Source organism: Podarcis vaucheri, assembly GCF_965113315.1.
Source record: "Podarcis vaucheri genome assembly, chromosome: 13".
Lineage (NCBI taxonomy): Eukaryota > Metazoa > Chordata > Lepidosauria > Squamata > Lacertidae > Podarcis > Podarcis vaucheri.
In genome coordinates this window covers 30,270,034-30,296,079 of record NC_138751.1, presented here as the reverse complement: position 1 = coordinate 30,296,079, position 26,046 = coordinate 30,270,034, and the positions used below count along the sequence as shown (strand labels likewise).

General features: G+C 45.9%; 2 protein-coding genes across 4 annotated transcripts in view; one reads left to right on the top strand and one right to left on the bottom strand.

Moving 5' to 3' along the window:
• The window catches only part of GJD3 (gap junction protein delta 3), a 348,483-nt gene that overhangs the window by 220,866 nt on the left and 101,571 nt on the right, over positions 1–26,046 (top strand). The window lies entirely within an intron of this gene.
• On the bottom strand, positions 1,506–20,562 carry CDC6 (cell division cycle 6). Of its 3 annotated transcripts, none has more exons than XM_082197288.1 (12): positions 20,438–20,562; positions 18,293–18,478; positions 17,052–17,312; positions 15,978–16,177; positions 14,190–14,365; positions 13,384–13,490; positions 12,152–12,291; positions 11,084–11,184; positions 7,413–7,477; positions 6,153–6,370; positions 5,109–5,249; positions 1,506–2,660 (listed from the first exon to the last, which is right to left on the bottom strand). In XM_082197288.1, exons 2-12 carry the CDS (start codon positions 18,468–18,470, stop codon positions 2,574–2,576), a joined length of 1,674 nt encoding a protein of 557 aa, XP_082053414.1. In that variant the 5' UTR covers positions 18,471–18,478; positions 20,438–20,562; the 3' UTR covers positions 1,506–2,573. The 3 variants fall into 3 exon arrangements, with proteins under 3 accessions (XP_082053414.1, XP_082053412.1, XP_082053413.1); XM_082197286.1 differs by having other exon boundaries at positions 20,400–20,493; XM_082197287.1 differs by lacking the exon at positions 20,438–20,562 and adding an exon at positions 19,296–19,315.

The window sequence follows — 26,046 nt, the reverse complement described above, 5'->3', positions numbered from 1 at the left end:
AGAAAGTGGGCCTTCACTGTACCTATGTGCTCCTCTCCCCTAGCTAACACTCCCTGCTAACATTTATTCAAGTCTGTGGGGGCACTTTTCATCTATCTTTTCCCTATCCACTCCCAACCCCATAGACTGAAAACATGAATTCCAGATGGAGAAAACATCACGTTGTTTATCTGCCGACTCTCCCCACCCCGCTTTCTTTTCACTCAAAATACATACAGCCCTGGGGTGGAGAATAGATGCCCATGCTGTACGAAGTGCTGTCTCGCTTTCAAGGTCCTGGTAGCTAGCAAAATATGATTTAAAATGCAGCTGCCCATCTGCTCTCAATCCTTCCCAAAGCCTGCTTTCTATTAGCCGTGAATGCTCTAGGCCTTTAACTCTTTGAAAGCTGGCTCGCCGTGGTGCACGGCCTTGCTTTACTAACAATGTTAGGAGCCCAAAGTCTCGGTGTGGTTCTCTAGGCCCTATGGAGGACAGCACAGCTATTAAAACTGGAGGGGGAAGAAAATTGGGGATCTTGCAGGTTAGCAATACTGAACTTTGGTGGTGATGGGCCTGAGCAATTTATTCCAGAGGGTATTGCAAAGGGTTAACCACCTAAGGGTTCGACTAGGAGACAGAGCCGCAAAATCCCACTCGCCCCCCCCCCTTTTATTACTGGGCTGGTTTCTCTTAACACTGTCACGGATTTTTAACACCCGATGCCATTGTGGTTTACAGGAGCCAGCCATCAGGGCTGCAGATGGGTCAAGTCAACCCACTCTGCTGTGTTTGAACAAGCAAGTTGCCAAAGCCACTCTGACTTGCCAAAAAAATACAAAAAATGCATGTAGTACGTCTCCCGGCTTCTGCCACTCAGCTGTAAACAAAGTTCCACAAACTACGGTACTGGGCAGCATGGAAACTTAGGGGACAATATGGATAAAATTGAAGGTCCTTGGCAGTTCAATCATACCTGGGCTAACTAGAATATTTGCAAAGGAGTGAATGCTCCTAATATTTTGTCACACACAAATGTCAGACAGAACCAACGGCAACAGATGCTGAATGCAAGCACAAATCTGGAAGAAGACAAGGGCAGCATACGGAATGCGTAAAAGCACTATTTGCAAGTACATTGTGACGTGACATTCAAGGCGATACATGACAAAGAGTCTAGTGAGCACTAAACCACAATCCGCAGGGCTTGTTGCGTTTCTAGATGAATGCCAATGTAGAATTAACACCCCCAAACGTGCACCCTTGTGTATAGGAAATCCTGAGCAGTTGCTGCTTGAAGATACTTGAAACACGATTGCAGCCCTGCTCTAACGGACAAGAGATTAACACTGGGTGCTCCCTCACTTACGAAGCTGCCACTGGGGAAAGCAACCACACAACACGAAGGATGCAGCTTAGGAATCCTATGCAAGGGAATCTGCGCCACCTCGTTGCCTTAAAGGAACCAACACACAAAGTTGTGAATCTGAGCCCCAACTAAACAAAACGCACACGCCACACACCAAAACCATAATCAGGACTGTTTTAATCCATAAAATTTTAAAAAAGCAATGCGAATATACTCCATCTGTTTTTTTTTTTAAAAAAACAAACATCTGGCTGTAAATACGCATTTCAGTACATCTCAAATACTATAAACGCATGGGGTGGGGTGGGAAAGAGATGTTCTGAAATTTCCCTCACCAGGGCTGCAAGCCACTCAAAGAGGGAGGGGCGCAGTGTGGAAACCCAAGGCAGCATTTCATGGTAACTATAAGAATTTTGAGTTCCACACAAAGGCATCAGACTAAGCAGCCGGCAGTTCGCAGAAGTGGCTCAGAAACGAAACAGACCAGCTCTTTGCCCCAGGCCGCAACCAGTTCCAGCTCCAAGGCTGCATCCACAGTTCATAAACGTTAAGGCGCTTGGAGACTTCAGGTTTGTGTGCCTCGCTCTCTCTCGCTAAGCCCCACTGCAGCTCCTGAGATGCTAAGCCTCAGCATGACTGACATCTGCTTCGCGGAAACAGCCTTGACTTCAAAGGAGCCTGCGAGAGAAGCTGCTGCCTCCTTATTTCCTCCTGTGACGTTAATGGTTTTTGTTTCTGGCAAATGGGCTCTCTTGCTGACAGCCTTCATCCTCTTTCATCTTGGGTGCTTAAGACAGGCAGACGCCCCAGGAGTGACACAAGCAGCCCCAGTATGTGTGCAGGTGGAGGGCGGGCAGGGGGGGAGAGATGTTAACACCGTTGGCGTGTGTTTCTCCCTCTGGGATTCATAAAAAGAAAACGGGAAGTGTAGGAAAGGGGAGATACCTAGGCGAAGGGTGGAAGTCCAGCTCCTAAAAATTAACTGAGTCAGCTCCATTCCACCCATTGCTTAGGATACCTTGCAGTTTAAAAAACACCCATTGGAAAAATAGACAGGGCATCTTTATAACACTGATGCTGCTGGGGCCAGCGGGGGTAGGGGGAGGAGTAGGGATAATCATAATCGTCCACCCACTGATATGCCTCATGAAATGTTTCCGGCGAGAAGTTACGGTCCATTAGTTAGGAACATTCTGTGCAAGAAGGGGGGTGAGAGAACGAACTCTTAAATCCCCTCGGCCAAGATGCTTCCAACCAAAACTCCATCCTTGAGGGCATGTTCCACGTCCTTCTCTTCTATCTTCAGGAAGACCTGGGAAGAAAAGGATTTGTCAGGCTGGAAACTGGTAGTCAGCATCCATCGTTGCAAAAAGGCACGGTCTCTACAGGAGGCCACTCCTTGTAGGACGCTGGAAATCACTAGGCCTCCGTAATGGGAAGATGGGGAGAGAGAATACAGGCACACCTGCTATACACAATGCCATCCAAACAGCTCCGCTTCCACCCAGTGCCCAAAGCCTGCATTGCAACGGTAGCTAAATTGTATGGTGACTCTTGCAGAATTTCACAACCTGTCATGGGATTCCCCCACTGCCAATTCCCAAGGCTGTAGAATCACAGGATTTGGGACACCTGAGGGGCCATCTGGTCCAAACCCCTGCAAGACAAGAATCTCAACACAGAGTCTGCCATCCAATCTGAAAGCATACCAGGCCCTGCATAGCTTTGCAAATGTGCTAGCAGTTTTATTGCTGCGCTACTAGATGGAAGGTGGAACATTTGTGGGCAGAGGGAGGAGGCCCAAAACCATCAGGTACAATGGGTGTCTTGTATCTTTATACTTCCTTCATCCAGCACTTGCTTTCTTCCTCAAGCTGCAGAACAAACCAATTTTGGCCATCAAACAAAATTCAACCATCACGGCTTCTTCTCTTGACAGCTCCTCGCTCCACAGAAGGATTCCCATTGTTTGCATAGATAAAATGCCATCCTGCGGCAGGCATTCTCCACCTTTTCAAAACTTACTTAGCTCAGGGCTAAGGTTTTGGGGGGACAGGATAGCAGGGGGACCTCCATTATCTCTGTGCAGCAGAGCCAATGGCGCCATGGCGGCACAAAAGTGCCCTGTGATGCTCCTGAGACTTTTCACAGCTGCACTGGTGGTGGCAGATCTTACACAGGCAGATCAACTGATGTCAGGGACTGGTTGGACGCAGAGGAGTGGTGGGAGGAACCCATCTGGGGAACCCCCAAGGGAAGAGAAGGTTTCAGAAGGTGAAGAGATAACAGGTCTTAGTGAGCTGGGAGAGTTGGTGGCAGAGAGCAGTCCAGAATCAAAGGCAGAAGCTGAAGCAGGAGAGGAGGGAGGCCAAGAGGCAGAGGTGGGTCAGGCTTGTGAAGAGGCATGGGTGTCTTCAGTTCCTGCTGCAACAAGCTCCCCTCCCCATTGGCCTTCCAGAACCAGGAGAGGCATGAAGTGGGGAGTCTCTGATTGCTTGGAAAAAAACTCTGGAGAAGAGGAGACACTGCTGGCTGTGGGGAGGCAGGGACCTTTAGTCTTGGCATCTGCTTCATGGGGGCAGTTGTTGTGATCATTAGGCCTGACACTCCTGTGCAGATTCTGTCTTGCTAATAAAGTTATCTCCAGCTTACTCAGTGCAAATTTCTGCTGGCTTGCTCCTGTCAACTGACCTGGCAAGGAACCTCTGGGTTTTACACTTCTGCTCCCTTTTGGGCACACCGATGTGCAAGAATGCTGACATTTAATTCTCCATTATTTCTACACTTCTCCCTCCTATAGAAGGGTGCAGCCTCTTTCATCAGACTGACAGGAGGGGCTGTGCACTGTGGCTCTCCCACAGAGCTAAAACAAAGGAGAACAAGAAAGATGCAGCAGTTCTCCCACCAACACAGCTAAGGCAGGCTGAGGAGGGAGACAGATGCATTTAAGGAAGCCAGCAGGGAATTTTCAGGCATCAAAGCAGCCTGGCACCAAAAGTTTTCCAGAGGAGGCTGGGACCATGAACCACTGGGGCAAATCATCACTGCTCAGTGTTATTTCTTCCACTATACTGGAGTGGTGGAATCAACATGTTTCCAGTGACTGTGCTGAGGACCAGTGAAATAAGGAAACGCTGCACACGGAGTCCTTAGGGGGAGAGTATATTCTTAATTTAAATCTGTGTTTCCCAAACTTGGGTCTCCAGCTGTTTTTGGACTACAGTTCCTATCATCCCCGACCACTGGTCCTGCTAGATAGGGATGATGGGAATTGTAGTCCAAAAGCAAGCTGGGGACCCAGGTTTGGGAAACACAGATCTAAATAAATGTAAAACCACTTTAAAAGGCAGGGGGCTAATTCCAATGCCATGCATTTCCACGGCAAAGCACACACCCCTTTCTCAAAGGTTTATTGTAATTTGCTGAGGGACACAAAATTTTTCGCATCTCAGCACACAATTTAGTTCTGATGTTTACTAGCAAACTGCCCCATCAAATATATTCAGCAGCCCCATATAGAGTGGGACTATTGGGTTCATCTACCACAGCACAATCCTTTCTGAGTGGTGGCGGCTCTCTCCTTGCATTGGGATTCTTTTAGTTAGAGATGCTGAGAGTGAACATGGGTCCTTCAGCATGCAGAGCACGTGTCCCACCACCAGATCATGGCCCTTTCTGAGAGGTGAAGGGGACCCTGGATACTGCCCTCCCCACCCCTGCTGGAGTCCAGGCCATAGCAAAAGTAGGTCTGCAGTAGTACCTTAGTCAGACGCGCTTCTTTAGTCTTCTTCAAGCCCACGATGCCTCTGGATTCCAGGAGAGCCGAAAGCGACAGGCATTCTGATTGGCCAACAGCTCCTACTTTCTGCTTGCGGCAAACCTTGCTGTAGGCCTCATGCAGCTAGGAGGAAATGCCATTGAAAAAACACAGCGTTTTTGAGTAGAGGAAACAGAAAAGTGTGCATAATGCAACTTGCTCTCTATGGCTTCCTCCAAGTGTCCCAGGCTAGCTAGTTCCCTCTTTGTGGCTTCTAACTGAATAATAGGTCTCCTGCCCGTGTCCCGCATAGCCCAGCCAAAGCTGCTGGCAAAGCAACACACAAGTGCTGCTCCACACCTCTGGCATATGAGCACTGCTACTAGTCCAACCCCCCTGAAATGCAGGAATATGCAGCTGTCCCGTACAGGTATCAAACCTGCAACCATGGTGTTATCAGCACCATGCTTTAACCAAGTGAGCTATCCAGGCTGACTTGATGGTGGAGAGACACAAAACCCTTCCACTCCACAGTAGTTTAGGATGGGTAGAATAATACTCAAAGACAAGACAGAGGTTTTTAGGGTGCAATGCATGTAAGCCTATGCTGCACCAAACACTACTAAAAGACATTCCAAGCCGTCATCTTCCACTCCGTTCCTACATAAAACTTACTTCTGTAAGCAAACAGTTCTCATTAACTCCCATGGCCTTTAAAAAACAAACAAACAAAAACAAGGACGGGAGACGTAAGAGGAGAGGAAGAAAGAGGCAGATGGAGCCAATTCCCTTGAAGGTTTTTTTGGGGACTCTAGTTCTTTGTGTACTGCACGTCCCGCATAAACAGCCAAACATTTTTAAGTGGGTCCATGGTAGGACTCAGAGAAACTCCTTGTGCACTTCTTCCTTTGTGCTCCCGAGGACTCTGGTTTTAAGAGACGAACCCTTGTGCTGCAAAGCAAAGCTCCTTGCCAAGTAAGAGTGGCATAATACACTAGCAGTGGCAATTTGAAGAGGTTGGGGGGCAGAGAGAATCTGCACACTCACCTTTCCCAGGGTCACCTCTTTGGTTTTCTGTTGCCTGGTTAAGAGCAGCAAAGAACAGACCAAGATTTTTTGCTGCAAGGGAAAGGTATTGGCATCGTCACGGCCTGCACCTGAGGCCAAACGGTCACCGTACACATCAGAGATCACCCGGGATACGTGGGCCAGTCCCACCCGCTGGGGTACTGCCGAGTCTGTGGCTGGCTTAGAAGAGGATTTGCCTGAGGACGGGAGAAGTCAGAAAGACGACAGTGAGCAGCTGAATGGAGAGTAGGGCAGTGCAGGTAGAGCTCAATAGGAAGGTCCTGGCATGGGTTGTATCTTCAAAAGGCAAAGTTTCATTCCCATATGATTGTTGCACAGTGGTACCTCGGGTTACATACGCTTCAGGTTACAGACTCCACTAACCCAGAAATATTACCTTGGGTTAAGAACTTTGCTTCAGGATGAGAACAGAAATCGTGCTCCAGCGACGCGGCAGCAGCAGGAGGCCCCATTAGCTAAAATGGTGCTTCGGGTTAAGAACAGTTTCAGGTTAAGATCGGACCTCCGGAACGAATTAAGTACTTAGCCCGAGGTACCACTGTAATGTATACACTCTTCTTGTGTTTATATGCTGCCTTTGGGCCAAAGAGCTCAAAGTGGCATAGCTAGAGTTCCCAGGCAGTCTCATATTCAGGCAATGACCAGACCCAGACCAACTTGCCTAACACAGACTTAAAACGGTGTATCTGCTCTCCATCCTGCCTATTCTGAAGCAGAAGTAACAGATGTCCGCACCATTTATACATTACAGCAAATGAGAAAAAGATGAGGCAAGGTGGACCCAAAGCTATTGCAACACTACACATTCAGAGTACAATGTCCCTAAGCTGCACAGATTTTCAGTTCATTTTGGGAGATGCTTTGAAAACCGAAATCGCTTGTTTTCATGCTCCCTGGACGTAGTAGTAGCTTCACACCTGCATTTGCACTGCTCAAGTTACACTTAAAGCCAGTGCAGGAAAGACAAGGAGCAGGTGTTCGCCTCCCTCTGCAGGGCTGACTGCTGGAAGGGAGAACATTTTTCCCGTACCAGCCAGCTGCACGTTCCTCTCTGTCTCCCTTCACCACTGCCCCCCACATCCCTCAGCAAGGCCTGAACAAGTCCCTGGGAAGGAACGCTACCAACTAGGGTCAGGAAAGCATTTAATGAAACATGACAGCACTGCACAGCAGCCTAGGACCTGCTCAGGGGGAAGAGCGGAGAGGAAAGCTACTTACAGGCAGGCAGCAGTTTAAGCACAGTTTGACTCTTCACATCTGACTCCACAATTTCAATGGCCCTCCTAAGGACAAGAGTAACATTTCAGACAAAGGCGTTAGTTCCCTGCTAATGCTTTTTATCAATCCCCAACACAGGGCTACTCCAGATTTTCTCATTAAGTTGTCCACTGAAAGACCAGTTCCATTGGGCTATCCATCCTTCAATTCTCATCTAGTCCCCTTGAATCGATGGATGGAAGACAGGGTAACTCGCAACATAGGAACGGACTGCTAATAGACACAGGTTTGTTTGGACAAATATATTGATATTTGGAATGAGGTTATACAGAATATAGTTGGTACAATATTGAATACATGATATTGCACTTTTCTCCACTTTATTTTGTACAACTGGGGGGAAAACACTTTTAAATATTATTAATAATAGTAAGAGTAATGATAGCAAGTCATCATCATCTCCCATCTGGCAACAGATATTACAGCAGGCTGCAACAGTGGGTGACATGGAAAGCAGGGTCCTTTCCAGGAGCAGCTTAACCTGTAGTCCTCCAGAGGTTGCTGAACACTATACCACCCATCATCCCTGACCACTGGCCATGCTGGCAAGGGTTTCTGGGAGTTGGAGTTCCATGACAGGTGCAGCATATGCCAAACCAACCTCCCCTGGCCCATTCCAGCAGCTCTGTTAGGCTCCTCCCATTTCCATTTTGGCGGCTCATTTGTAAGCAACTAGCATTTTAAGGACTGGCGCTTGAGTTTCCTTATTTTGTCCCGCTTCCCCATCCCTTTACAGCTATGGAGGTAGGGAGCATATGGTTCGATTAAGCTTATCTTCATAAGCAGTCGCCCAAAAAGATTGAGAGAAGAAGGGAGGAGACTGTGCCTGGATGTAACCGGTTATGGGTCCTGACCCATCAACGAAAATCAGCAGTCCAGAAGGACTGTGTTTCTAGGCTTTTGTCTGTTGTCATAATAAGGTACCTAACCAGCCCGTAATTTTATCATACCATGTGGCTGTTCTGTCTTTCTCACCCCAATCCTGCTCTCAAAGCAGTGCTGAAAAGTCACAAGAGGGAAAACTATGCAAGCAAAACCCCCCCCCACCCCACCCATAGGAGACCTGGAGTGGCACATGCATGGCCCATCAATGGGAGCTCATTACAATCTTGCCTCTTAATGAGACTAACGCTCTATTTGTTGTAGTGGAAGAGATGCTGGAGGCAGTTCTCAACCCGAAGCACCAGTGCCAACCACTGTCTAATTTGGGCACCCCACGGGGGGCACGGAGCACGGCTAAATCTCTGTTTAAGTTGACAAATACTCCAATCAGACTAAGCTAAAACAAAACTAAGCCAAAACTAAAGATGTTTGGACATATACCCTAACTAGGGTTGCCATATTCCCAACATTTTTTTTAAGGTCAAACTTGCTGAACTTTTTTGGTGATTTTTTAAAAGTGTACCCGCTTTGCCATACGTCAAAGGGAATGGGGGCAAATTAAACTCTTCTAGTTTTCATTTATTTTAGGGAAAGAGAATATACTTAATGCTCCCATTAAATTCAATGGGCTCTTAACATTGGCTAAATACTCCCCTGGAATCTGTTGTTTGATAGGTTTTGTATCAACTTTAATGAATTCATGTATTTCTCCTACTGGTTTTCAGTATTTTACGAGATTAATCAGGGGCAAATTTTATTTTGATTTTTTAAAAAAGAAATGTAATTTGTTTTAGGAAGTTTGTACATACAAACTACTTTGTGTTGATAGTTATGACCTATGGCCAAGTCAAAATGAAATTAAAATCTGCCAGAGACAAAGCTTTTATGAGAACCCCATCAATAGAAACAACATACCAACAGACCAAATTATAAATGTGTGGAAGGATAATCTGCATCTTACAAGAATGCAAAGGTGGGGCTCTAACAGGCCTAGCTGGAGGGTGTTGGGAGAAGAGCATAATGAACAACAACAACTTATACCTTGCCCATCTGACTGGGTTGCCCCAGCCACTCTGGGTGGCTTCCAACAGAATATAAAAAACATAATGAAACATCAGACATTAAAAACTTCCTGATACAGGGCTACCTTCAGATGTCTTCAGAAAGTTGTATAATTGTTTATCTCCTTGACATCTGATAGGAGGACATTCCACAGGGAGGGTGCCACTACCTAAAAGACCCCCAGCCTGGTTCCCTGTAACTTTACTTCTTGCAGGGCGGGAACCGCTGGACGGCCCTGGGAGCTGGACCTCAGTGACTGGGCAGAACAATGGGGGTGCAGACACTCCCTCAGATATATAGGACCGAGGCCATTTAGGGCTTTAAAGGTCAGCACCAGCACTTTGAATTGTGCTTGGAAATGTACTGGGAGTCATGTACTTCTTTTAGGACTGGTGTTATATGGTCCTGGCAGCCGCTCCCAGTCGCTGGTCTGCCAGCCGCATTTTGGATTAGTTGGTAGTTGTCAACAAATGGAAAAAAGAGGAGCACCATAAAGTGAAACACACACACAGGCAGCCACAAAGCCTTAACCATGCTCAGAATATAGAAATATTCTATCTTCTGAGCACGGTTCAGATAAGCAGTGGCTTCCCCTTATGTTCCTTGGTTGGTATTTCTCTCTCTCTCTCTCTCTCTCTCTCTCTCTCTCTCACACACACACACACACACGTTTGCTCTGCTGTAGATGCTAAGGAAACTGCTGCTTGCAAAATTGACAGGTCCATTTTGATATGACAGAGACAGCAAGAGCAAGTGGTATGTAATGGCTGCCTATTGTGGTCCTGGCCACGATGGTATGTGGTCCCCGACCCTTTTCTTCCAAGAGAATTTGGCACTTGGGGAGGAGGGCTACAATCCAAGAATCGGGAGTCCACTCCCAATTCTTCTATCTCTTAACCATTGCTTGTAAGTTTCAAGTTGCAAACTTGATGTTTCCTGCACTGGACATCATATACATTGGGCCCAAGAAAGACGGCCGCTGTTTCCTCCCAAATGGGCTGATGAGCCAACCTCTGAGGTCTGGCAGGGAGGTTCCTACCATGGTCTCATTTCCGTTCCAAACCTATGAGCAGCTAAACCCTATTTCACACACACACACACACACACACACACACACGCGAGAAAGATCTGTGCCAACATCCCTGAAAAGTAACAGCCGTGCCCTTCCTTCTGCCAAGGGGTCACGTCTATCATCAGCCTGTGCTGAAGTACATGTTTTTACCCCCAAAAAAATTGTTGAGTAAAACAGAGGAAGAGGCAGCCCCCAAGCAAATGCCTGGGCAAGGTCAAGGAAGGCAGAAAGCAACTCCCCGTAAAGCCAACTTGTAAGGGAAAAGGAAGTACTTCTAAGCACCATAAAGATGTCTGCTTGAGAACTGTTAATGAGAGCCTTTTGCAATCCAAATGTAATTAACCAATCTATAATCGCAGCAGGGAGGACCAATTCCTCTCACCCTTCATAGGTAATGGGCTGTGAACGTTTCCAGACATTAACACAGTCAGGAACAGGAAGCACCCTCCCCTCTCACCACAAAGGCATGAGGGCTCTCCCCCGCTCTCCCTCCACCTCCCAGGCAGGGGGACCAAACAGCATAATGAAGCTTTAAATCACATCCCACATGCGCTGTAATTAGCTCGGGTTTTTAAGAGTGCTATATATTCTTCACCTGCAGATGTCCAGAGCTTTGCGCACATCCCCAGAGACAGCAGAGACTTTCCGAGCACAGAACTGGATGGCGGCGTGGTCCAGCACCTGCTCCCCTGACACCTAAGGGACAGGGAGAAGAAAACAGGAGCTGCAAGAGAAATCTTGGAAGCTCTGCTGCGCGACATTTTCCTGGATTCAGTAAAAAAAAAAAACCAAAAGGGTTTTGGGGGCATGTGTAAAGGCAGCGCCTCTGTAACAGCCCAAGAACTCTTTGTTTTGTCCAACTTACAGTCTTTAATCCCCACCCCCCGACTTCCGACCTTATTTGTTGCCACCAGGAAGTGGCATAGAGACATGGAGAGCAAAGGGCTTAGCAAGCAACAAGACAGGCTAGGACTGATTTATCAGTAAATACAATGTCAGCCTGCTGCTGCCAAGAGGGCTGCGTGCAGCTCCTGGGTGTGTATGTACTGCACCAAAACGGAGGGAATTTAATTGACTGGTGATCTGCTACCAGGCCACGTTCAAGGTCATCATCCATCAGTTGGTTTCAGATGTCTTGTAAATACATTGTCCCTTTTTGCCCAAGCTTTCCCTGATCCACAGGTTTGGACCCTCTTATTACTGAATTGCCATTTTTATCTTTTTAAAAAAACCCAAACACACCACTGTTTCACTCTTTTATATGCTGTAACTCTGTTTATGGCATAGCAGCATCTCATTTCCCCCAGATTACTAGCATTCTGTGCCTTCCTTCACTTTACAAAATAGCCACTGCTCTCGCAAGAGGGAGAAAGTGGGCTGGCTCTCAAACACAGGGAACCTGGAAAGCACCCCTAGTGCCAAGGCACAAGGGAGGTATATATTTTGCATGTTAAGATAATAACAAATTTAGCAGGGTTCCAGAGCAGAAGTGATTGTGCCTTCTGCAGGTCATTTAGGTGTATTCTGTATTCTCATTTTATATTTTTTCTGTTGCAAACCGCCCTGGGATCTTTGGATGAAAGGCAGAATACAAATTTTACAACAATAACAACAGCAACAACAACAGGACAGGAATTTTGGAACTCGGCTTCTGAGATCTTACCTGCTTAAGGCGTTCCTGGAGGATGGAGGCAAGCTGGTCTTTGTTGTACGGGGGAAAGTTTAGCAGCTGTGGCCTGCACTTGGGACGGGCTTGCAGGCGGGGCAGGATGCGATCTGTGAGGTCCAGAGCATTGGCTATCCCTACCAATGAGAAGAGATACTTAAGAGGCCTTGGAGACACCCAATTTCTATCCTTCTATACCTTTCTATCCTTCTTACCCCATAGCTTCCCACTCATATAGCTTGCCTCAGAAATGAAGGGACCGCATTCTTAAAATAGGAGACCACATAAAAACAAGAATTCACATACAGCTTGAAGTGTTCACCTAGAATGCTGACCTTGCACCTGCTGTCTGAAATACAGCTCCACATACCTTCACTCTGCATTTGAGGGACCACACAGACCCACAAAATAAGTTCACAAAAAGACCTTATATTCCATCAACGCCTAGCCAATGAATATGACGGAGAAGTATAGACTTCATACAGAAGCTTAAGAATTAGCAACTTTCTTGTGGCATGCTGCGATAAACTTGCATGTTCCATTAAGCCACCTGGAGCTCCAGGGTTTCAGGCAATTGCTCAGCCTTTGGTCTGTATCCCATAGGCTGGTCAGTGGAAGGCTGATGGGTGGGTGGTCCTGCAGTTTGTACAGGGAACTCGCCCAGGTGGCTTTCCTGTCTCCCTTCAGATGTTCTATTTCTGTCAAAGGATGCACTGAACCGATTTACGAATAACTCATTCCTCCACCAAAGGGAGTGAGGTGGGCAGTGGTGTACAATCCTACTGGAACAAGTGCCTGATCTGGTTTGGGGAGGCCTTAAAGCCAAATGTCCTCGGCAGGTCCACACACTCCTCACTGCCTCCTGTTGTTCCTCCTCCCTCTGCCTTCACTGGCCTTGTTGCCTTCGCCATGCCATATTCATGTAGCAAAATTGGGCCCAGTCTGCATAATATCCTTGCCTCCAACTAGTGGGTTCAGACAGGTGACTAGGAAGGTGGTGGCTTGCTCCTGCTTTCCAGACACTTGTGTCTTCTGGGCCACAGAGAGAGGACAGGCGTACAAGCAGTGAACGGGAGGGACAGTGGCAGGAGCGAGGGCCCTGTGGCTGGCAGTGTGTGGGTGCTTGAAGATTTCCAGCTGTGCCACCCACCCCACAATGCCAGTCCTGAAGTCATGCTCTCCTCTCTCCTGAAACATAGGATTGGGCGTCATTAACTCTCGACACTCACCGATGAGAACGAGCCGGGAGTTGGGGAGGGAAGGCCACTCAAACATCGTGTACAGCACATCCTGCCCTTTGCTGTCCAGCTGATCCATCTCATCTAACACAACCAAACTGTGAAAATGAAAGACAAGAGCACATGAACACCACCACAGCAATGTGCTACAGTAAGAACATCCTTTCTGCCACTGTCACAGCATCCAAACACCCATCAAATGCAGGTAGCCCCATGGCATCCTTGGCACAGGACTGAAACTGCACCTCTCCTGCCAGATACCCTATGCTATTTAGGAGGGTAGAATAAAATATTTCAAATTATAATCACTAGCTTCTTTTTAAAAAAGAAAAAGTAGTAAATGTTTCTAGCCCTGCAGAAGACTGAATTGATCTCTCAAATTCTTAGGTCCAGAATCAAATTTACCATTATCCAAAAGACTAAGTGTCCACACCCCGCCCCCAGTCTGTTATCAAAATATGGGCATTTAGACTGACACTGCTAAACTCTGACAGCAATGTTTACGGCTCAGCCACATATACTGCACCAAACGCACAGCAAAGAGAAAGTGCCCAGTATAATAGGCTTCAGATATTATAGCTGTTGAAGACCTTTCAGACTAAACCCATATTTCTCTAAACCTCATTAAGAGACTTTTATGAAAGGTTTATAGCACAAAATGTGCCTTGCCACTCAAAACACAACAGTGACGTGAGGATGCCTGCCCAATAGAGGTTATGGCTATCCTGTGACAGACCTGCTCAAAACTGGCTAGTTTTAAGAATGCCCCCCTCCTACCACAAAGGGCTTGTACTTACACCATGGGTGCACTTTCTGATGTCAACCGTTTCACCAGCCTTCTGATCACGTCGCCCCTGGCTGCTTTGTCTGCTCCAGCCTGGCCCAGTTGTCCAGCCATTGCTGGGAACACAGCCTGGGAGCTTCTCAGAGCCATGCAGTTCAGGACTATGGTCTGACAACCAGCGAGCTCCGCCTGCCAGGGAGACAAAGGAGTGTTTTAGAGTAGATCAAACTTTGCAATAGAGTACAAGTAGTGCAATAAAGAGACAGCAATTCCACAGACCATCACTGAGCAGAAGTACCTGCAAGGAAACTGTGGAGGACAGGAAATTACAGGAGGCCACTTTCTTGTGCCTGGGGGACCAATAATCCAGCATGAGGGATGGTCAAATATACTCTCTTAGGCAAAACTGCCAAACTGCCCCCATCAGGCACAAATTATAAGCATACCGCCCTGGAAAGGCAGGTCCTTGAAATCCATAGAATAGCCATGTGTTCACATATATCTTGTAGGGGCAACATATTTTCAATTCAGGCAGCACACCAAAGCATGGTCTGTGTCAACCATGGCTTAAAACTCATATCAGTTTGAGCATCCAAATGTTCAGCTAAGCTATGCTTTAGAGTTGTTTGTCTGCTTTCATTTCCCCACTTCTTCAGCACTTCCTAAGTTCACTCCTACTTTTGGAAACAAAGCAGTGGTTGTCCCTATGGTTTGTCAATTCGGATACCACACCAAACTTTAGTTAGCACAAAACCAAGGTTCCTATACCCATCTTAAATCAGAGATATGATTTGCTGGCCAAATACAAAACACAGTAAAGCTTCCTTAACCTTGTTTTGGGATATTAAAAGTGTAAGATATACAGGCAAAAAGTATTTTATGGGCATTGGAGTGATTGCAGGAAAAGGTTCTCACTGGGCTCTGAATTCACATAGTTCTCCCACACTTAATGGCATATGGGAGAATTCTGAAAGAAGAGTAGACCCAAAGCTGTATCATATAATGTTAAATGCCATTTGTCAGAGCTGGGCAATGGTTCTTCCGGCATTACCGTCTTTTTCGCTCTATAGGACGCATTTTCCCCCCTCCAAAAATTAAGGGGAAATGTATGTGCATCCTATAGAGCAAATACAGGCTGTGCGGCTAAGCCCAAAGCCAAAACAGGGAGACAGAGCGCTGCGGAGCACTCCGTCTCGCTCTTCTAGCTTGGGGTTAGCTGTGCAAAGCCTCTGCAGGGCAGCGGGGTGCCTTCACCCCGCTGCCCTGCAGAGGCTAGAAAGGCTGTCCCTGAAGCCAGAACTGTTCTGTTCTAGCTTGGGGATGGCTGCGCAAATCCTCCACAGGGCAGCGGGGTGCCTGCAGAGGCTCCAAAGGCTGTCCCCGAAGCCTGAAAGGCACTGCAAAGGCTTCAGGGACCTTTGAGGCTGGCAGTGGGGGAAAGCAGCGCTTCCCCCCCGCCAGCCCAAAAGAGCAAGTTGAAAGGAACCTGAAGCCTTCGGGTTGCCTTCAATGAAGCCTGAAGAGCGAGAGGGGTCAGTGCACACTGACTCCTCTCGCTCTCCAGGCTTCCAAGGTAGCCGCCTGAAGCCTCCAGAGTGCAGTGAGAACTCCCGCTATGCTCCGGAGGCTTTGGGTGAATGCACCTTGAACCCTCTAGTTTTAGAGGGGGAGAACAAGAAAAAAAAATTCCCCCTGTTCTCCCCTATGGTCCGGTGCGTCCTATAGAGCGAAAAATACGGTATGTTTCATAGCAAAAGTCTGAAAGAGGACCAGTGTCCAAATTCAAATCCAGCAGTTTTACCTTTAAGTCCACCAGGGCCCTGTTGAGGCAGGCAGTTTTCCCAGTGCCTGGAGCTCCAGAGATATAAAGGCTTCCTGGGATCTCCCTAGAGACATGCTCTCTCAGGAATCTATGAAGAACCCCTGTCTCTTTCTCCCTTGCATGCAGCTGCTCCGGAAGAGCCGTGTGTAGGAGACTCTTTGCCTGCTGGTAACAAGTGCCTGTATAAACAAAATGAAGGCAGGTTTAGAACAAATAAAACACCTCAATATACCTAACAAAAAACTATACAAATAGTAATTGTACAACTCTCTTCTAACAGAGACAACAGTAGACAAAAAACAAACCAAAACAACAAAAACAAAAAAACACCCACTGGAGTTAGTAAGAGATCTATTACAATAAATGAAAGATTACTTTTGCTGTCTCTTTTTAAAAGTTCCTTTTATTGAGCTGTTCTATCGTTGAAGCTAGCAGCAGCTGAAAGCAGATTACTAGACTAAATAGACCCTTGCCTATTCAAACGCGTCTTGTACTGCTCTGTTTAATACTACTGATGTATTGCCTTGCTTTTTTGAACACTGCCTGTAGTTAAGATTGCCGACATAAGAATCAAATAAGAATGTTCAAGAAGGGACGCCATTCTAACATTAACGTTGCTAATAAAACTTACTTGCAATATTTTGACCAGCAATAAATGACTAAAGATGAAAGGCTGTATGTCAAGCCCCTCTGTGATCACAGCTAAACCACAAATTTCAATGGTTTTTATTCCTTGGCTTCCCTCAAAGCATCCTAGGAACTGTAATTTTATGAGGTTGCTGAGAATGGTGAGAAATATTCCAACCCCTTCCATGGAACCACAGCGGGTCTTGCCTGCGGGTAATGTAACAATTGAAAAAGTCTGAAAATCATTTCGAATTTATGACACAGCCATGCCTTAGGTTTTCTCATTTTGTGGGAATAACAGTGAACTAGCCTTGGATTCTGAGGACTTAAGAGACTGAATTCTTTATAAACCCATTTTTAAAAATCCAAGCAACCGCAGAAGATGTAGTACCCAGTTCTTCCACCATACACAATGCTATTACATACCTTCTTGCTTAAAGAGACGAGTACACACCAGTTCTTTCCTTGGGTGGCGATGCTGTGGTGAAGCGTTAGGGGTTTCTTGACCACCACGAAAGGGAGAGGGAACCAAATTGCTGCCCTTAGTTGGAGATTTGGGGGTTGAACGCTCGCTGAAGAGTAAAGCCCGGCCCTTGGGAGAAGTGGGTGGAAAGCTATTCTCTTTTTTACCCTGCTTACTCGGGGAGCAAGGCAGCAACTGGGTGACATTGCAAAGATTGTCATCTCCTGTGGGAAACAAAGACACACCATGCCAAGTTTAGAAGAAAGCAGCAGCAGAAGAAAATGAATATGAAATACAGACAAGAACCCAGATGTAAAAGACAAGTTTGTCTGCCCTCTGTTTTACCAGAGTTCATGTCTGCCATACAACATGATGTCTTTAAGATGCCTTTTGTTATTTCATTTAAAGTTTCAGAGCTCTTATTATCATAGGCATCATTTAGGAAAAGCAGAAGCACAGGGCCTGTCAAATGCCCCCTTATTCAGAGAAGTGTTGCTGTGCTCTGCCTGCTCCTTCCCTCTGGACCCTTTGCAATGTACACTTACTGCATCAACCCTACTTGTTCTGACTTGCTACTGCAAAAACTCCAAATGCTGGGTTTAGAACACAAATAACCACTTCAATCTTTGTAGATAAGCCTGTCTGTAGGAATACTATTGAGCAGAGCAATTATTTCAAGCACAGACTCTTCAGCAGTACACAAATAGGCCTACCTATGAATTACTTTTTATCTTTTGAGTTAGCCTTCATGGGAAATAGACCAGATGCTTTGCAAGAAAAAAATTGTCCCAATTCCACTCACTAACTCCAGGTAGGAGCCATCCAAAACCCTGCAGCCACTACCAGTCAGTGTTGACAATACTGAGGTGCATGGCCTGAAGCTGTGTAAGGCAGCTTTTCCTGTGTTCTTAACTCTGGTGTTCAATCTGAGAAAATTTTGGCATCACTTAGCAAAGTCCCATTCACTAATAATAATAATAATAATAATAATAATAATAAATTTTCGTTTATACCCCGCCCTCCCTGGCCAGGGCCGGGCTCAGGGCAGCTAACACCAAATATAAATTATAGTAAAACATAATAGGAAAACAACAACAGTTAATTAAAATACAGCTGGTTTAGTGCCAAGCAGAATGGCTGAGCAGGCTTTCTATATAAGAACGTGTTAGGATATTTTTGTTGGATGAAGAGAAAGGCAACTCACCAAGCCGTTTACGGGGGCTGAGAGGCAAGACCTGCTTCTGGGGTGAAACTGACAGTGGGCTTGTGTCCAGTTTTGAAGCCTCCTCATTCTCTAGAGGTTTGTGACATCTCCTAATCGATTTCCGCTTTGGGAATTCGATGGTGCTCTGGCTTTCAGACTGAGATCTGGTACAAGGCATGATGGACACTGGAGCCCAAAGAGAGCAAATGAAAGACATTTCAGTTAAGTGTGCATGTGTGTGTGCGCACACACTTTTAAATTTCACAAATAGTCTCTAACAGTTACAACTATCCTGTCCCCCAGCGATGCCTTTCCTCCCGCTAGGTGAACAACAAAATAAAGACCTGATTGGAACAGAGTATTTTCCCCTCCTTATTCACCAAAAACAGCTGAAGTCTTACATTTGGGGCTTAAGGGGCTAGGCTCCCATACAGGTCTATGAACCCACACCTCTCTTTTTAGCAAGTTATTCACTATCCCCAGACACCCTTGCCCCTAATGATTAATCATGCTCACCCCAGCACAAGCTCTTTATTTCCCATCCTTTGTTCACAATATGCCCCTCTCACCCATTCCTATACCTTGAAGGTAAGCTCAAGGTTAAACATTGACGACTGTCAAGGTGATAAACCTACCCACCACCTAACATAAAAATTGTTGGCTTAAATAGTTCGAAACCCAAATTCCTGCTGGATCATCACTCTCTGTTCCAGGAGCAGAGGCATACTGCGTTAAAAATACTCACCCCAACCTGCCTCATTTTGCTCATTTTGTGGCATCACTGTTGTTCTCTTTTCTTTTTATAGTGATAATTAAAAACAACAACCCTAAGACTTATTTTGCTTTATCTGTTTTAAGTACAGTAGCCAATGTTTTTAAATGATTATTAATTATTGAAATACTTTATTGTCACTTGTACAATTTGTATACAGTGAGATTACACGAGCACCCCCCACTCAGCTCTCTTACTCTTAATCCCCCTCATTTACTGAGGCACACTCACCAAACCCGAAAGTCAGTTGCCCTGTTATCTAAGAAAAGCCCTTAGTATCCATTCCTTAAAAGGGCCTGGCAGTAAATTCTGATGCCAGAGTTGCCTGTTTTTCTCTACACTCTCCTGCCTTCCTTCCAGAATTACATAGGGGGGGGGGAGGTTTCCACTTGCTGATTTCAAAGATAAGACTGTTGGAAATTTATATATATATATATATATATATATGCAGGTTTTGGTGTCTTCGGGTGTATTCCCGTGTAAGAGTTGGGGTGTCTGGGCGACGTTTCGACGAGGTCTCACTCGTCATCTTCAGGCTGGTGCTTTCGGCTTCTTGTTACTGGAACAGAGCTCTGTTCCAGTAACAAGAAGCCGAAAGCACCAGCCTGAAGATGACGAGTGAGACCTCGTCGAAACGTCGCCCAGACACCCCAACTCTTACACGGGAATACACCCGAAGACACCAAAACCTGCATTCCTATACCCGTGAAAATCTACGAAAGCAAATATATATATATATATATATATATATATATATATATATATATACACACACACACACACACACACACACACAGTAGTAAAACTGGAAGAAAAGAAATGCAATTTCAAATTCCCGCCCCCCCCCCAGCCATTAAAAAAAAACCTCTTCAGTAACTTTAGGCCGGTCTCCAAAAGCCACACTGAAGGACGAGGTGGCCCATGAGATATGTGATCAGATCTCCCAACTTTTTATTACGGCGGGGGGGGGGGCAGAGGGCTTTGAGTTTGAATGGGAGTGGATTCAGGGGAGATGTTTTAATATCCCCACTCGCACTTTGCCGCTCTAAATGACTCTTCCCCAAAGCGAAAAGTGAGCCAGTTGGGTCTCACGCCCCTCAGAAGCACATTGAGCGGATCTTGCTCCTTGGCGAGCGTGTCCTTAGGGCCAAAGCGCCCAAAAAGCCTTTGCAGCGAGACGTCTCACAGACGAAACCCCCCCCTTTTTTTCCTGCCCTTTCCCTTTTTTTCAAAATTTCTTAATTCATTGATAACAGCAGCAATAACCACTTCGCCTCCCCTCAGCCCCCCCCGCGCAACCCACGAACCCCCTCTCTGCTCCAAGCGCCTCCTTACAGCCAGAGCCTCTTTCACGCGCCAACATGCGCACCTACCGTCAACCCGAACCTGCGGAGCCCAAGGGGCGCGAAGCTTCTTCCCGCAACCAACCCGCTTGACTAAATGAAGCGACTCGGCCAGCCCGCGCGTGGCCAACCGGCCCCGGTCCGCCCATTGGTTCCCCGGAGCGCGCGCGCCGGACCCGCCCAGCCAATCGCCGCTCTCCGCGCCAAACCTGAAACCTTCCGTCTGCCCAACTACATCCTGCCGCAACCGCGCTGGGCGTTCCAGCCAATCGGCTTCTTTCCCGTATCGCTTGGGCTCCTCCTATAAGGACCTGGTGTTGTTTTTTTCCCCCTCCCTTTCTCTTTCCGAGGGGCGAAGCAGCGCACAGGGGACCCAACTTCCGGTTTGATTTTGGAACGTTCATCCCGCGCTCTGGGCGGGGCTTCGAAAGCCGCGAAGTTCCACAGATAAGACTCCGGCGGCTTCTTCTGATAAAGCCTTTTCTCTCCCCCTTCCCATCAGTGGACTACAATCCCCAGAAAGCATTGCTGCAAAATAGATGCGAGATGTTGGGAGGAGCACGCTGGAATATGTAGTCCGGAAATGCGGTCCCCCCCCCCCAGGCTGGGAAAGCAGACGCACACTTCCGAGGCTTTCCGTGGCTGCGACTTTCTTGAATTCCACGGCTTATGGAAGAACAAAGGAACTAATACACTTTTAAAGATAGACTACTAAACCCTCTTCTGTGGCCGGTGAGGCACATGAAAGGTTTTCCTCAAATGAGAGATAGGAATACATTTCTGTGTGCTGCATAGCACTGACTAGAATACACTAAAGGTGGAGTAACAGTTGCTTTGTATTTCAATTGCAGCAGCATAATTGAGGGCCACCTAAGAAGCGGAGCAGAAGGAATTAAGACAGGCACCGTCACCCGGTTCCATCTCCTTACTGAGCTGCTTCGAATCCCTTCTCATAGTAGCCCTTTAAAACCAACTGAACAGTCAGGAAAGCAGCTTAGTGAATGAGCCCTAACCGCAGCTTCAATCTGGACTTACTCCTTTCCTCTTAAATAACTTTTATAGAAAGAAAGGGTGCAGTCCAGGTCTTGCAGAGGCACACCTGGGATCCCTTGTGCCCTTAGCAAGGAGTTGTATCGGCAACCCACCCCACAAAATTACCACTATAGCCACATTAGAATTTACTACATTTTACGTGACCCAAGTACTCAAAGCTTCTGGAGGTCGAGAAGGGTGAAAGGTTTGCACAACTTTGGGCCACGGTGTGAGGATGGGAAGTGTCTCCCGTGTTTGATCTCAGTCATGATAGAGCCGTTGTTGCCACACACGTATACATAATAAATTCCAGAGTGATAGATCCTTTTTACGCCCTCAGCATGGCCGGTTTCACCAACTCCTAGGTACGCTTTTGAGGCCTTGGGGTATTTCTGTTCAGAGTCTCACGTTTCAAGTGTGTGTGTGTGTGTGTGTGTGTGTGTGTGTGAGAGAGAGAGAGAGAGAGAGAGAGAGAGAGAGAGAATGGAACTAGAATGAGGTGTACCGTGTAAGAAATACGTGTGTTTTTGTTATTTATATCTGCCTTTACTCCAGGGAGCTCAAGGTGATGTATAAGGTTCTCATCCCTCTCTATTTTATCCTCACAGCAACTCTGTGAGGTAGGATAGCCTGAGAGACTAGGTCACTGAGTGGGAATCAGAACCCTGGGCCTGTGGGAGAAAAGGGCTAGGTGGCAGTGAATGGGAAGCAAGTATTTTTGTTTCCCTTCATTTGCTTCTTTCAAGGCACCCATATCTAACATAGTGCTTGGAAACTCTGAAGGGTTTTAGTCAGATATTTGTGAAATTTCAAGTAGCCTTGAGTCCACACAACAGAGAAAGATATCAATATTAAAAAATAAAGCTTCATTGTGCTTACCCATGCTCTACATGTTCAATTAGCAATATTCATCTTGAAGGCAGAGAACAAATTATGCAAACCACTGTTTGTATTTGATTAATTTATTAGATCATGGACACAGACTCAATTCTGCATCAGCAGACGCAGTTACAATTTTAGTAAAGACAGCACCACTTACTGTGGGTCAGGTACAGTGTCTTGCAAAGTATTGAAATAGTAAAAGAGAAGGAGGCACTATCAAACATAGTAGGTTGGGAGCAAGAGTAAAATCCCTCCACCCTCTCTTCAATCGGCCTCTCAAGAGGCTTCAGCAGATGCTACCTTCATGTGTTAAACCCTCATCTCTATGGAAATGACGAAGACTAGTCATTTCCCCATTAAAAACAAAGATAGGATTACTATATGATGAATGATATGGATTTAGGAGGGAGAGGAGCTGGCCTCGAAAACAAACATGCTCTGCAGAGTGGGCAGGATACTGTGCTGTACTGGAAGTCTCGGGTATGTCTTGTAGCACAGTTATTCACTAACCCTTCTCACAAGCCCTCTACCAGCAGTTTTGTGAAACGGGCATACAGCTGCTGCTGCTGCTGCTGCTAACTCAAATCTTAAACTACTGCCCCCTGCAAATAAGCCTTAGAGGAAACTGGCAGGAATTGCTCTTTGGAGCTCCCATTAGGAAATAAATTCAGGAAGAGGGATGCTTAGTATAAAAACTGATCACATACTCCATTCATACGGGAATACCCAAACCGTCTGTGCTTATTGTGATAGCTCACAGTTCATGGAATTTAAGACTCTCTCAAAGCATTCTGACCATTTTAACGGCAAAAAAACAAACACCAAACTGAAGGTTTTAAAAAACACCAAGGGTTTTTCCAAATGCCACATCAAGAACATCTTAAGAGTTCTCACAGTTGCTTATCTTGTAATGGGATAAGCAAATTGTGTAAGTATGTTATAACCCTCACAGAGAAAGATGCCTCACATGATTCTGCTCACAGCAAACGACTCAAGAATCCTGGGATTCTTCACTTGCAGGCAGTCTAGAGGAAGCTTTTCGAAACCTTTACAAAAGCAAAGCAAAGGTGATGGGGCAAACGAAAGGACAGCTTTATCTTAAAGGCAAAGGGTAGACTTGAAACAAAGTAACAGTGCAAGAGACCAAAATTCTAGTTCTTGAAACCACAAGAAGTGGCTCTCAGTAGTGTTTCTTCACTTAACAGTAATGATACTGTTAAACCAAAGCTTAACATAGGATACAGAGTGCATATCAGCTTGCAAGAGACGAAAGATTGACCAATATCCCACACACACAAACCCCCAATGGGAGCCACCTGAGGATAAGGCACAGTGAGTGAAACTCTGAAAACTTGCTATTCAACAATGGGTGTGTTGCACCCTCCACAACAGCCTCTGCCCTGGCACACTCATGCAGTTTCACACTTCAGTTACAATGGAAGACTAGTAAGAGAAGGGCTGGGTGCGCACACAAGAACTGAGCCAAGATAACTCAAACCCTATACCAAGAAATGTGGAATTCTACAACCTATTATACAAATTTAGCCAATCTGCATGATTCTGTTTCTGCCCCATTTTCTATTTCTAATGCTGCTAGCCATGCGTTAGTGTCAATGAACCACACAAAACAATGAAGGCGTCTCTTTCCCTTGACCACCAGTAAGCTTATCCAGCTGTTTCACTGGTTAATACTCCACCAGGCACTGCCCACACGTTTTCAAGCACCTCTTGTTGGCTACAAAGGACTAGAACCATTTTTGACTCCCCAAAAATGGTCCAGGTCCATTCTCAGAAAACAGAGTTCTGCACCAGGACATGTGAACATCTGCTGCACTTCCATGGAATAATGGCATACACAGTACTACTGATTCAGAGCTGTAGGCAGCCAGTCCTCTGAATCTGCATCTCCAATATCGTGCAGTTATTCTTGGCAGCATGTGCGTCTTTCACAGCTTCACAACATAGAGGCTCCTGCATGTCTGCATTGTGCTGCTATGTTCTATCAACCCAGCATCCAAATCTGTAAGGCAACCGTTTCAGGAAACCAGGCAGATGAGGCCCAAAAGCTGCAACCTGCATTACACTCTTAAGATTGGTCTTGTCCATATTTTCCATATTAAGCCATAGTTAAAATTACGGTTTAAAATGATGGCTTAGTGTTCTGTCTGAACCTGCCCCGCAAGCAGTAAGCCAGGAACAAACCTTGATTACCAATCATTGGTGGTTTGGAGTAAAATAAATCAAGGTTGTGGGTTTCGACATAATGGTAAGCCATAGCAGGAGCAAACCACCCGCAGGAGCAAACCTGGAGTGCAGGAGCAAACCACCCGCAACTTCAGCAGCGCCTCATAGCACACTGCATGTTCACATTAAACCACAGTTTATTTTAACTATGGTTTAATATGATGTGCGAATCAGGCCACTATGCATTTTCTTGCAGCTAATCCTGGAAAAAACCACGTATCAATAGGGACAGCTGTGGAAATGAAATAAAAACTGGTATCTTGATCACCATTCCTGAATCTTTGTTCAGAGAAGGAAATATTTGAAACAAAAAAACTTATCCTGGATGTATACAGAAAGACACATGCTTCAGTCCTCTATCTGAAAACAAAAACAAACAAACAAAAAACCCATGCCAGAAGATGACCAGGCTGAGCATGATTTTTAATATACATAAACTTTTTCTAGAAGGAATTGTATTCAGATATGTGATTCCTTCATCTGCAGCCTGAAATGGTACAGCCCAGGGGAAAGAAACTTCATTGCTTGATTTTGCTAAAAACAAAACTAACTGCTAAGAGTCTCCAGGCATAAAGTATGTCTGCCACCTTCAGCAAAACTCAAATACCTTTTGGCAGAGTCAATGAGTTGGGAGAGCAAATTTGAGGTTTTCATCTTGGTAGTGGGTGATGCGAGTTTCACATTTGTGGTTTTTAAAATGCTATATAAACCTGGTCTGAGATCTTAGGACAGGATGAAATAGGAAAATGTCTCTCTGTGTGCCAGTTTCCCCTTGTACAAACACACCTGGTCAATAAGGAAATGCAAAGCCACCCCAACCCCAACCCATCCCGCCCCCCCCCCCCGGCAATAAGAACAGACCTAACATGGGGAAAAAGGAAGGAGGAAGAAAGCAGTGCTTTGGCCCAGAACGTGCAAGTATAACACAGGTGCCTCATTTAAGAAGTTTTAATTCCACTGCCATTTTGAACTTAGGAACCCCCTTCACAGTTGCTTCACAAAGGGTTTATCTACGGGAAGCTAACATTATAGGGAACATAATCTTTAATAAAAATTAAACACACACATCAAAAATGCACAGTGCATTTAACTTCTCTTCCCAGCAAGCTATGCTGGGTAAGACTTAATTTTCCTCCAGAAGAAAAAAAGGAATTCCTCCAACCAAGCATTAGCCCTCAACATGAGGGACTGCCTGGTCATTAACATAAAAGTGGATGAATTTCCATCATCATTAAAAAAAAAAAAAGATTAAGTAGAAGGTGAGGGAGCTTTTGTAGTGTATGGCCAGCAAGCCTACCTTGATCCTATATTACAAACTTTTTACAACATACAAAATAGATCAATATTTATGATTATAACACGTATTTCCCAACCCGCAAGTTATTCAAGAGTAAATATACACAATAATTATAACAAATCTGGTACCAATCACATGACAGAAGTACTGTGTAAGGCAAAATAAAAATAAAAATCAACCAACC